At 45.4% G+C, this 13,438-nt stretch overlaps 2 protein-coding genes across 5 annotated transcripts in view; one reads left to right on the top strand and one right to left on the bottom strand.

The window, feature by feature from the left end:
- Positions 1 to 11,553, top strand: part of gins2 (GINS complex subunit 2) — a 24,626-nt gene extending 13,073 nt beyond the window's left edge. Inside the window, exon 6 of the mRNA XM_085452891.1 lies at positions 11,482 to 11,553. The gene's annotated coding sequence lies outside the window, so the exon portion shown is untranslated. The remainder of the gene's footprint in view (positions 1 to 11,481) is intronic.
- Positions 1 to 13,438, bottom strand: part of gse1b (Gse1 coiled-coil protein b) — a 168,167-nt gene that overhangs the window by 8,694 nt on the left and 146,035 nt on the right. For all 4 annotated transcript variants that reach the window (XM_085452885.1, XM_085452886.1, XM_085452888.1 and 1 more), the window contains 7 exons: positions 9,347 to 9,555; positions 4,722 to 4,888; positions 4,283 to 4,477; positions 2,722 to 2,889; positions 2,209 to 2,576; positions 1,679 to 2,000; positions 1 to 340 (listed from right to left, as the gene is read on the bottom strand). The exon at positions 1 to 340 is cut by the window's left edge and continues 304 nt beyond it. In XM_085452885.1, coding sequence (XP_085309011.1) covers positions 1 to 340; positions 1,679 to 2,000; positions 2,209 to 2,576; positions 2,722 to 2,889; positions 4,283 to 4,477; positions 4,722 to 4,888; positions 9,347 to 9,555 — 1,769 coding nt within the window. The remainder of the gene's footprint in view (positions 341 to 1,678; positions 2,001 to 2,208; positions 2,577 to 2,721; positions 2,890 to 4,282; positions 4,478 to 4,721; positions 4,889 to 9,346; positions 9,556 to 13,438) is intronic.

The following is a 13,438-nucleotide window of genomic DNA, read 5'->3' as shown; positions in this document are numbered from 1 at the left end:
ATCAGCAAGGTATGTGCTGGGCTCAGGCAGACCTGGGGGACCTCTCAAAGGAGGATATTTCTCCATTGCACCACCGTCTCTTCTTCGGGCTCCGTCTTCATATCTGGAGGGTCCTGGGGGCAGCCGACTGAGCTCATAGTGTCCCATCCCTGAGGGCTCATGGTTACGTCTCGACTCTGAGGCTGTGTCTATAAGAGATGCAGGGTTCCACAGGGTGGTAGGAGGCGGAGGGTGATGTTCACGCGGTGGCTGTGGAGGTTTGGGGGAGATGAGAGGTGGAGGGGCACCTAAGAGAGGGTTGAGTTCCCTGTTTCCTGGTTCATGATGATTAGGTATTGGTCTGCAGAGATACAACGGAACAGCAATTATTAATCTGTTATACATGCAGGGTAACACCCATATCTCTTCTAAAATTGAGAAATAGTGTTTCTGAATCATGCATGCTATGCAGGGACGCACAACATTTGCCCATATGCCCTGCCTACTTCCTTTCATCCATGTCAGTATGTCTGTGGATCTGCGTGTCTGTGCAAAGCAGTGTTATCAAGCCCAGACAGAGTAGCCCAGAGCAGAGTGAGAATGTGGCCAAGGCACACACACTGTCCTCCAGATATAAAGAGCTGTTTTTGATCTGGTAGGCCCTTGTAGTGAGGCATGCACACACAGGAAGCGAGCAGTATACTGAGGAAGAGGCCGGAGCAATGTTCTCCTAACAGGTTTCTGGAGAAGAGAAGAACTGACAGAGAGAGCTTAAGAAGAACAATGAATTATTAGAATAGGGCTCACGTTAAATGATGAGAGTAGAAGAAAATAGCCTTAAAGGGAGAGCAAGGTTGTAAAGGAAAGAATGATACAGTGGGGGGAAAGGAAATGGTAATGGCAGACTGATGGACACTGTCTCAAACTTCATTCCAAATCAAACCTGGCAGGAGCAGGCACTGCATGACCAGTCAAATTATCTATGCCTTCTGTTTGTGTTTTCTTTTCTGTGTGTTTGTGTGTGTGTCACTGAGTAAATGTGTCTTATCTGCAATCTGCAGCCTGTCAGCTGTGATTCTGCGATTATACTGTAGGTAAGTTACCGATAGCAGACGTGTGTATCTTGTGTGTGTCCTACCAGCATGAACCACAACCTCATTTCTGAATCAAACACAATAACACACACAGAGGCACAGTAACAAATAAGGTCTGGGGCTTATGCTATGCAAGAGTGAGAGGATGAAAAAGGTATTAGCCCTTGTGTATCTTAGCAGTTCCACTTGCTGGCTATTTGAACCCCCTACTCATGTCAACTCATGAAACAGCAGTCATCAGGATTCCTCTTCATAACCTACAACAATGCCTAAACAGTGCCTATTATTTTTCTACATGTCAGGCCTGGAAGGGAGCTTGGACAGATATAGAGTAGATGTGAAGCTTCTTACTCTTTTACAGTCCTGCCTGAAAACAAACTTCTAAAGCCTGCCAGCCTCCAAGACTTCAAAACCACAGGCACAACTGTCCCTATCAGACTAGCAGAGCCAGCCAAAAACCCCCAGAAATAGTGAGCACATTGCCCCAAAAGCTGCTCGTCTCTATCAGATAACAGGAGAAAATAAATACTGCAACTACATGCTATGTTGTATGACATTTTTGCACAAATTGGCTGGACTGAAACAAGTTAAGCGTGCAGTCTCACCTGTGCGACTCCGTCCTGTGATCTGGAGTGTCACCTGGCCGACCCAAGTCCAGGTGCTGCTCCAGAACCTGCTGGCGGAATTCAGACACCTGGCACTGACGATCTTCTTTCTCCTGACGCAGCTTGCGTTGCCGCGCCATCCACCTCTCCTCCTCGTCTTTCCTCTGAGCAATCATTGAGGCTGCAAGCCCTGTTCCTGCAGTGCCAGGCCCCATGTAGATGCTGTGGCCTGAGATTAGACCATGATGTGATTGGACTATAGACGGATGGATTCCTGGTGGGACTGGTTTGGGAGCTGGAAGAGCGGGCTCTTTGGTTTTGTCTGTAGAGAAAGATTGGTATATAAGAATTTAACATTTATGTTATAACAGATAATTACATTCATGAAACTATTACTTCAAAAATTAATTTTGTGTATTTATTTGGTCTATAAAACAGCTTTGAAGAGTCAGAAATATCAGAGAGATATCCACTTTAAAGGTAAAAAGACTATAGCCAATAGAGGCTAGGTAGGATGCACGGACACATACCAGCCCGATTAGGGGTTAGTCTTTCAGGCTTGGTTCGGTCCTCCTGTCCTCTCATGGCATGGAGCTCAGCCAGATAGTGGTTCTCCATGGCCTTGGATGCCTGCAGCTCTTTTTCCCTCAGTGCCCTCTCCTTCTGCCTCTCGAGTTCCTTCTCTCTTTCTCTCTCCTTCTCCCGTTCTCTCTCGCGCTCCCTCTCCCTTTCCCTTTCTCGTTGCCTCTCCCTCTCCGCCTCTTCCCGTTCCCTCTCCCTTTCTCGTTCTCTCTCCCGTTCCTTCTCTCTCTCAGCCTCTCGTTCCCTCTCTTTTTCACGCTCGCGTTCTCGTTCGCGTTCCCTCTCTCGTTGCCGCAGCTCATCCTCTAGCTGAAGCCTAAAAAAAACAGAGTGGAGAGAGAAACAAAAGAGGAAAGATGATGTGTGTGAAGACAACCCATGACCACAGCACACCACTTTGATATACCTCATATAAATAAATGTGACTGTATACAGCACTCATCAATTAAGCAGGCTTTTACCTGTCAGACTGCAATGCCGACAATGAGGGGTGCGTGAAATCTCCAGGGTAGCGGATGCCTGGTAGATGCATGTGAACAGCAGAGGGGTGGATAGGAGGTAAAGCTCCCCCTGTTGGCAGTGGGTAGAAAGGTGACCTCAAAGCAGAGAGGCAGAACGGGTCATCCATCCTGAGAGATAAAAAGTGAGAGAGAGAGAGAAGAGAGGAAAAGAGGGAGTCAGACAGTCTCCCTGTGTGATAGTGCAGTGTTCACTTTCATTAACCTGTGTGCCTCCATCTTCCAAAGAAGGAACATCACAGGCTTTTCCATCTTCCAAGGAAGTAACAGTGTCTGTCAGATAACCTCAATCACAACACAGCATCCAGGAAGACAGTGCGATGTATGTTGATGCTGTGTGTTTGTGTATGTGTGTGGCATCCGCTGCTCAAGCCCTCATTAAATCCATTACAGCACAGTGTGTGATGGGTGCTGCAGTCCTGTGATCTTGCTTGGTTGACAGACCAGGAGCACACAGCCTGTGAGACAGCCCAAAGCAAGCCTGGCTCTTTTCAACATACACACAGAGTGCACATGATCATACACAGTGTCCATGAAAAATTCTATTAATTTAACAAATATTCCACACTATATTTCTGACTGTTTTTGTTGTTGTTAATAATCGTGCTGTTGCTTTTGAAAAAGATGCTGAAAAAAATCAATCAATAAAAATTTCAGAACAAGACCCTTTTCCAGATATATAAACAGGATTCTTTAATAATTTCTCACAAACCCACAGATGCTCTAGACATGAAGTAAAAAATTTAAAACCAAGCTGTTGCTCTCCTCCTCTCATAGCCTAGCTTGGGTATAGACATGGAAAATGGGTTGTGCTCTTAACTGGTTGGCCTTACACAGCTTCAAAATAGAAACATAAGAATGCTGTTTTTATTTTATTTTATTTTATTTTTAACTTTCATTAGAAGACTTCTAAAGTATGCAAATAATATTACTACAGCCTTTGGAGCAGTCACGTATATCTATTTTTAATCAGCCTGTTAAGCATTTTCTGATACAGCTGAGCCAGATATTTTCTAAGAGGGTTCTTAGCAACAGCCTGTCAGAAAATACAGCCTGCACTCATATAGCTATCATTTAACACTGATCTGATCTTTTGCAAAGACTCCCAGTGCCCCCAGTGCTCAGTAGTAGAATGTACTTTTTAACAGACAATCTTATCTCGCTTCTGTTTGCAGACTTCCTTCCTTCTGTTGTGCTTCTGTTCTGTGTCTTTTATCTGGAATTTCATTTTAATTTGTGTTGCCCTGTCTTTTTTGCATCTCCCTTTTACTTCTTCACGCTTCATAAAAATCTTACTTCTAGTTAAATAAATACACACATAAAAAAACTAACAAAAAAACATCATTTTAACTCTGAGAGCTTGAAATCTGGTCATTTATACATTACTGCATTTACTGCTGAGCAGAACGAGCAGAACAAATATCTGCTTCAGTTGTATGTGCTGGTTTTGCACAGTTCACTCTCAGAGGAAATGGATGCCAAGTCAACAAATGCAGAGGCCTACCTGTATGAAGCGAAGGTTGAAGGGTGGGGCAGGTAGCTGTGGGAGTAGTAGGCAGCTGCAGTGGCAGGGTCTAGGCCCAAGGGCAAAGAGGGCATCCGGAGGGCATCCTCGGCTGTAGCATAAGGCCGAAAACCCCGGAGATACTCCTCTGGTACAGGACCAGGTGGCACTGCGTTAGGCAACTGTCTGGGCAGGCTGAAGGTAACAGAGGGAGTACAAGCACAAAACAAGAAAAAAAAAATTGTCATTTCAATTTGTATGTGTTCGGTGTTGTGAAAATTCATTATATTTTTTACCAAGAAACTATACAAATTCAAATTGCTTCCCAGCACCCATGTCAACAAGGCATGTGTGTTGCTGCTGTATTTTTAATACAGCCTTGAATGAACATGTACACTTTGCAAATCCATAGAAAATGTTAAAGCAGGGATCGACTCACTTAAGAGGTTGAAACCGTGACTCCTGCATGACAGCTCCTGGAGTGAGACCAAAGGCATAGGGGTTTCCCAGGAGGTGTGCAGGGACTGAGGGGCCACCCTTTTCCTGGGAGAGGGCTCCTTCTGCGCCCAGACGTTCCCTGCTGGCCCCATGAGGCCCTGCGTCAGCCTGCAGAGAGATACAGAGAGAATCTTAGTCATTGTTTGTGAGGACCTGTGACCGTTACGGTTGTCACTGCTCATGGAACCCATCTTACGAGAAGACAGAACAGGGAAATAATAGGCCTGCTTGTGGTGAAGCAGCCTCCTCACTCTTGCTTCCTACCTCAGGCACTTTTGTACATTTTCTCACACATACCACCTCCCTGTAAAAATAGACAGCTCAACAAATCTCCAAGGAGGATATTTGGTAAAATAGATGAAGCAGGCAGACAGGGGTAAGAAAAAAGCCTCACTGTTTTTGTCTCTAATTGTAAACAAGAGATGTCATCCTTATGATCGATGAGGATGTGGTAATGGTAGACAACAGCCGTGCTTCTAGAGATCTTAACTTTGATCTTAGCAAAGTGCGTGTATGCGCATCAGCGTGCGTGCAGAGCAACATCTACAGGGAAGACAACAAAGTCCAAAAAGCAACATCCCTCTGCCTCTGTTTCTCTTTCTTCCTTCTCATTCACCTCCCTCCCTCCCTCTGGCAGCAAGCCTGGTCTCACTTATCCAATCCCACAACAAACACACACAGACACTCAGCAGGCACATACACCGTTTCAGAGCTACAAAGACATCCTGCTGTGGGAGTGGGAGTGCATTTTCAGAAGCTACAGTTTCCCTCTGACTACAAATGCAATTGGAGAAGTGAAAAACGCTACAACCCTTGTAAGTTGAACAAGAAAGATGTTTATATATGAATATACAGGTAAGGAGGGTTTTCGTAGGACTGGTGGAACATTTATCTCTTGTTTCACAAAATGGTACTAGAAGTTGGCAAGGGAACAACTAGAAAGAAGAAAAAGAGGGGAGAAAGCAAAGAAAGAGATTAAGCCATAAAGAAGGTGAACAAGAGGGGAAGGCAGTTCCTGCCCCACTAAATTAACCTCTGGGCTCCCTGGGATTAGAGAGAGACCTTACAGCAGTATGACCCTCTCTCTCACCACTGCCTCTGATAAAACAAATCCCATTTAGTGAGCCATTACCTCCACATCCTGTTCCACAACCACTGACCCAGACTGACACTGATGCGCTAACATCCAGTATTAAATGCCTCTAATGTTTAGACTCCCCACATAACCCTGTTTCTTAACCCCCACCCCCACTCCCCACAAAATCTTACTGTTTACTCCTTGTTATTTGTTGCGCTTCGCTAAACAGTGTGGCACTTGATTCTCTCAAAGCACCCATCTCTATAATCCCCTCCACTGCCATCGCCATTCTTTTCAAGCCTTATGAACACAGGGAGAGCTGGTTGTTCCCCGCTGCTCCCAGCAGTCACCTGAAAAAGCACTTCACATATGTTAAAACTCGATCAGATAGTGACTTTGAAAGAAAATGCAGTTTCTGTTTGCTCTTTGCTCCACCTCATTCCTTTTTACACAGCCTTGCTGACCAACACTGCTGATTTGTGGCTGTCCTGAAAGCCCTTGTAACTCTTTCTCTTCTGAACCCACATTAACTTTAAGGTGCAATGTGTGTGTATTTCCTCAACCCATCCGCTCTTCATTATCATGAGCTTGAACTATCAGTGAGTAATAATTGTGAAAGAAAACCGTACATTGACAGTTACAGTAATTGATTTCTATCACTTGATTGATTGATTGATGACAAGCGATCGGAATAGGATAAAACAGCCCAATCACTTTGAGTGACTGCATGAATATACTGGGCATTTATTTACGCATGCTCGTTACATGGTGTGGAGAGTCAGCAACTGTCTGAATCAGACAGTTGCTGCACCTTTCCTTCACTGTGTGTCCCCAGTACACAACCAGTACCTTTTTTGATGGCATACAATAATAAAAGAAAACACACACACACACACACACACACACACACACACACACACACACACACACACACACACACACACACACACAGAGAGAATGAATTCTAATTTATTTTCAAGACCTGACCAACGACTATCTGGTATTTTTCTGGTGATCAGTAGTTGATATTCTGCAGGCAATCACGGTTTTAAAACCATGGCTATGACTTAATAACTGTCAATTGGTGCAAGTCCCAGACATAGATTAACACAGAAATTGAATTAAGTGTTCCTTTCCAATGAATTTCACAGAAATCGTCTCATAAGACGATCAGACAAAGAAGCCTATAAAACAACAAATGCTGGTGCTGGACTGGTTTCAGCTTCTTCCTTTCACCATTTTCACTGTCACTGAAGGGCAACCAGTTATGCCAACAAGAGATGCTCGTGATTTTCACATTTTCAGATAGTCATTAAATAGATTTTAAATAACGATAATAATAGTGTACACTAGTGTTTTTGTATTAAAATGTAAATTCTCCTTTATTTTACCAGTGTCTGATAGTATGCATTGCACTACTACCATCAGAAGGAAACACAACAACAACAACAACAACAACAACAAGAATGCATTACGAATGCTAACATAACTAATACTAATATACCAGGATTGGTATAATGTATGGTGTTGTGAGATTCGTAGGCAAAGGGTAAACTCTGCCAGGTTAAGTTAGCATGCCAAAAAATTACTAAAACTATGCGCAAAGATTCGAGAGCGATGTGGGATCTTTGAAGAATGGCTGAAACAAATATGTTTTTCTTGAAACGTCCATCTCAGCCACTTACATTCAAACTGATCAAAGCAATTTGGAAACCTGCATTCAGCCTATATCTGTCATGTACACACATTTTGAGCTTGATATCCATTTGACTGTATATACATGTACACATGTATGGATTAATGTACGGATGCATGCCTACCTAAAAACATGTAGCTTCTACATATATCAGGGCCATGAAAAAAAAAAACATGAACAACAAAGAGAAAAAGCTTCCATCCTATGAGAAAGGCACCTTATAGTCAACTCAGGCACCTACACATTCAAGCAGCCATCCCATTTTGACCTTTCACCTGCTAAAATACATGGCCTTCTATTCCTGCACTATTCTCCAGTAGCCTGTCATATACACACACTACTGTGCACAAATACAAGCACTCAAACTCAAAGACACATCCATTAACAGCCATCTTCCTCTGTGTGAGCCAGGCCCCTGTAACCCTCAGTGAGGGTGGGAGACCCCGCGCATTGTAGAGTGCTCGTTTACGCCTCTCAGATGGAGCCATGAATCCAAATTGCCAATTATAAAGCAATTACAGGCAGCAGCGGGAGCAGACTCCTGCAGTCATTAAAGCAAAATGCCAACGCACCAAGCCCTCCCTTCTTCACTGCCTTGCCTGTTACCCCCCTCTGAAAGACAGACTCATCTCTCAGCCTGAGAGACACTAAAATGCTCTTTTAAAGCAGTGAAAGCAGAACACATTAATTTGTACACACAGCAACAGACAAGTTTTCCCGGACATGCTGCATGGGTTCTCGGAACTTGACTGCTCCTTCTGTTTGTAACCGTTTGTGTGATTCAGTAACAGAAAGTTCCATTAAAGTCATCTTTGTTTTACAGGAAGATTTTGATGATGTGTGTGTGTATCCTTAAGGATTCTCTGGCTCTGTGTGAGTTATGAGTGCTGAGTGAAGCGGCACCCTAACAATGACGGGGTGTCGCTTCACCCTGTTGCTGTCCCTTGAGCCCATAGCCAGTCACCCCTACCTCTTGTTCACATTACTGCCCTTAAATTGTGAGCAACAGGGCATTCTTGCCGGTTTTCTTTTTCGTCCGTCCTTTTTGAAATTTCTGTGCTAACAAAATTACAAAAATGGTGGCATCTCTACAAGGGCTTCCTGTGTGTCTGTCCCTTGCAGCTCTAACTGACCCTGTACTGCAAAAGGTTCATTTCATAAAAACTATAGCTAGAGAGGGGGGGGGGTCAGGAGGGGTTTGCAAAAGAGAGGACAATGGTCTGAATGCTACCACACACTGCTGCCTGGCTGACCTCCTTATTCCCTCTTCACTATCCCCCTTCTGTTTGTCTCCAGGGAACCGTCAGCCGCTCAGAGAGTTTCCGCATGTTGCCGAGTGCTGTTCATAACCGTGCACTTGGCCTGAACTATTAGCCCTAAACTGAGATAAGGCGGCTTAAAGTAAGGCCATAATCCATAATCCACTCCTTATCAAAGCAAGCAGCTCTCCCTCTTTCTCTCTTCCCCACTATGAGTGGGTGCCAGGTTGACAAGGGAGACGATGCACTTGACTGCTTAGGTGAAAGGGGTGAGGCCGGTGGAGAGCTTGAATGGTTACAGGAGGCCCAAGCCTGAGACTGTGGTTGGGCTGGTCTAAGGGCCAAGTTGGAGAGGGGGCGAAGGGGCACAGATGTTATGGGCCATTGAGGCTGTCACCTCGATGTCCCAGTGGCAGCTGGCAATGTTTAACGCACAAATCCATTAGTTGGTAGTGGGTGATGAGACGTTTATAGACAGGCCATCTATGTTATCCATGTACATATACAAGCGGCCACACTGAAGAAATATTTACCTGGCGCCCCTCGCTTCTCCATAGGCCGTTGCTGGTCTTTGTTGGAGCAATGGTGACTACAGGTGGAGTGTTTGGCACAGTGTGGCCTGCTGGGGGTACCAGGACAGGACCAGGACCAAGAGGACCCCTCTTGGGTGTACTGACTGGAGAGCTGTGATTGGTGGCTGGTGAAGACACTGGTGGTGACTCACTGCTGATGGAGGATGCAGCTGGAGAAACAAAAAAAAAAAAAAAAGTAGGATCAGTCAAAGTCTGTAAGAAATAAGATGACAGTCCAGTTTTCCTCTACTGGTAAAAGGTAAAATTAACATGATTCTGTAGCTCTTTCCCCCAGGGATCAATAAAGTATTCTGATTCTGATTCTTTCACAAGGGAATGAAAAAAGGGTTTGGAACGTTACAAAAGCAATGGATAACACACACACACACACAGGTGTAAACACACACATATACACACCGAGGGCCAGATGGATAGCCCAAGGCCCCTATTATGAAGTGACAATGATCAGGATGAGCAGCCTTGTGAGAGTCACACAGCCTTCACATGCAGAACACACATTCACACACACTACAAGAATACAGCTTCAACAGCCATACTGTATGTATGTGGCGCTTGTAGCCAAAGACTGAAATCCCCCCGCCACACATATACATATAAACACACACACACACACACACACACACACACGCACAGCAGGTGGTGAAAAGCTGGCCCAATGAGCTTCTCTGCTCCACTGTAGCTGTGCCACATTAACAAAGCCCTCCAGGGAAACCCTGTAGCGCAGGGTCACGGTCTGGTCACATGCCTTACTTTCTACACATTTTGCTTTTTCTCCCTCAAGTTGTAAATCTTTCCTATGATACGGTCACATTTTTCTATATCCCTTCAACTCTACCTCCTCACCAGCAGGCCACAGCCTTTGTTGGGTCTTCCTTTTCTTTTCTTTTTTTTGTTTTAAATGATACTCATGTTTTGCCCATTTAATCTTAATTTCTTCCCCTTTTCTACCAACATCCTCTTTCTCTTTGACAGGACAGTATTGCTGTATGTCTCTGCATTACAAAGTCAAAGTGGGTCAAAACCTCTCTATGGGACACACACTTTGGTGGTGTAAAAAAGAAAAAAAAAGAAGACTGCAATGATGAGCGCTCAAGCATGAGTGTTTTTGTGCATTAGACTGTTTACGTGCAGACATTTAAAATAAAAAGCAGCTGAAACCTCAGGCCAGTTTCAGGGCAGCTTCCTGTAACAAAAAAAAAAAAAAAAAAAAAAGCACATCTTTACTCAGCGGCCATTTCTTCCATTGGTTTCCATGGCAACAAAACCTAACAGACAGCGTCAGCTTACGGTAGGTGTGGTCAGGACACTGACTGATTTTAAGTACTTAACTCTGACTAATACTCAATAATGGAAAGAATCGATAAATGCAGCGAGGTGATGTCTAGAGGAAAATCAGAGAATCTGATAAATCAAATCTGTGTGTGAGGGGAAGTGGTGGTAAGGCTGGCAGTGTTGGGGTTTTTTGGGGGGAGTTAAAAAAAAAACAAAACAAGGTATGTGAGACCAGAAGATGGTTGACGATACATGAAGTGAGACACGAAAGTGAAAAACGATAGAAGATGGGGAGCATTTGGGGGGAGAGAAAATAAAGTGAGTGTGCAAAAGGAGCGTGAGGTGAGGCGAGAAGTAGTAGCAGAAAGGAAAGCAGAGAGATAAGGGGTGCAGATGGTGGTGGGGCGGCTGCTGGGGGGGGGGGGAAGTCATATCTTGTCTGCACAATGGCAATTAGTGGCCTAATCCTCCCCCCTCACATCGGAGAGCCATTACTCTACCCTGCAAGACAAGGCCAATCAATAGCAGCCCACTCAGCCAGGGGAACGGAGGTACACTTAATACAGCTCTAGTGTCACAGCCTATTCACTCATCACACGCTCACAACATGCATACACAAGGATGGGGAACAAATAAGGCTGGAGGAATGGAAGAGGTGTGTGTGTGTGTGTGTGTGTGTGTGTGTGTGTGTGTGCGCGCGCGCACACGCACGGAAGGGGGAAGTTGGGGGTGCTAAGCAACAGACCTATACTCCATCTATTTCGCTCACCCCCCCCATCTCTTCCTCCTCCTTTTCTATGTAGAGGCAGAGCAGACCAGAGAAGAGGAGGGCAGACTAAATAAGAGAGCAGGAAGAGAAGAGCGTGAGGGTGAGGAGGAAATAAAAGAGACAAGTGCCTTCTACCAAACGGCTTCATTCTCTTCTTACAGCTTGCAGAATTGATGTGCTCTTCTAAGCGTCCTTCCGCGATGCATACGCACACTCGTACACAAGGACCACAAACAGCTATTATTCCTCTATCCTTCCCCCCTCCTTCTCTCTAACAACACCCCATGCAACCACCACCCACCTACCAACTTTTCGTACACCCTCCTTCGTTTTCCTTCTGTTCGTCAAACACAGTGCTTGCCAAGCAGACGTAAATCTGCTAGGCTCGATGCACAATTTTTATAAACACACAGTACTTGCAGCAAGCAATAGCAACTGGGGATGTCTACGAGAGGGGCTGCATGTTTAAATGTGTACCATTTTTAACCTCCTTCCTTCAATGTCCATATCAATGTGTGTGTGTGTGTGTGTGCGTGTGTGTGTGTGTGTGGGGGGGAGGGGCACACCTTTTCCCCCACATTACTATGGCCATATGATAGGAGGGGGAAAAAAATCACATATATGAGGTGTGTGACTGGCACTAACCTGGTTGCCATTCTACCTATACCGAGAGAAGATGGCCATACATGGTGACCCTGTAGGGAGCGAGAAGAGGCAGGAGGAGTAGGAGGAATAAAGCACAAGCTGTTTTCCCCAGGGTCTAAAACAGGCTCATCAGCTCTCAACCTTCACTTCATTAGCAGTACTGATTGTCACTTGCTCAGTGTATCGTGGTGTGTGTGGTGTGATGACGGGGTTGAATGGAGGGGGTTGCAGAAAAAGAAAAAGAGAAGCCGTAGGAGACGGTAGAGAAAGAAAGAGCAAGGAAAAGACAGAAAGGGAGAGAAAGCTGTCTTAGTCCCAAGCTGCCTGTGATTAATGTGAGGCTCCTTTCTCTATCGCCTCTTCTATTAACAGTCCCACTCTCCCAGACTGCCTCCACACTTGACCGCTCAAGCTGAGCTGCACTATCATGCACACACACACACACACACGATGCACCCAACAGAAGCAATGAACAAACGAAGTCGTAGTCAGAGGTGTTCCTGGGCAGACCAATGACCCAGTGAAAAAGTTGACACAACTCCTCAGTATTCAATACAACACAAAAATCTTTCAGTGTTGCCAAAAGGCACCTACCAACCCTCTGCCGCCACCATCACCAGCAACACCCCTCTCAAGACAGCCAAACAGAATCTGCTCCCTTCCACCCACCCACCCACCCACACCTCGTCCTCCACCCTCCTTCCTCCCAGCATGCATTACAACAACATCAGCACTTAATTAAACAGTCCATTTCACACCTGGTGTGCATAGCAGTGCCCAGCCAACCCTGCATCCATATGCCGCCTCACCAGCATGCACTAGCGCAAGCCTCAACACGTGCACTCTCACACACAAACACACGCATACACAAAAACATTGCACACACCTGCTACTACAGTCTTGGCCATGCACTGACAACACAACACAAAGCCTGTAATCTGCATCGCTGTGTTGGGGGAGGGGAGAGGCACACAGTGTGTATTGCTGTGCCAGGGAGAGAAAGGAAGACGGTACAAGATGGCGGATGGAAATAAGAGGAGCTATCCTCTGTCCCTTCGGCTGACGGTGCAAACGGTACATTACGTTTAAATGCCGCGCCAAAATCAGGAGAGGTGTAAGGCTGCTGTGTATAGATAGAGTTAGGAAGAAAGGGGACGCAAATAAGCTTGTTTGTAAGTGTTTCAGGGACAGTCACGGCCTGCAGTGTTTTGCCTTTGAGAAACACACATACACACACACACACTGAGCACAGCGAGGCTGAGCGAGCTCCAGGCAGGCTCCAGATGGAGAGGTCATAGACACACTGCCCCGCTGTCCCAGCATGCTCTGGGCTCCCAGAAACAAGG

This window comes from Copadichromis virginalis, linkage group LG1 (genome assembly GCF_057382275.1).
Source record: "Copadichromis virginalis isolate Kocher_CV1m ecotype Utaka linkage group LG1, C_Virginalis_male_GT1.1, whole genome shotgun sequence".
In the NCBI taxonomy this organism is placed as follows: Eukaryota; Metazoa; Chordata; class Actinopteri; order Cichliformes; family Cichlidae; genus Copadichromis; species Copadichromis virginalis.
This window is presented reverse-complemented; position numbering and strand designations above follow the sequence as displayed.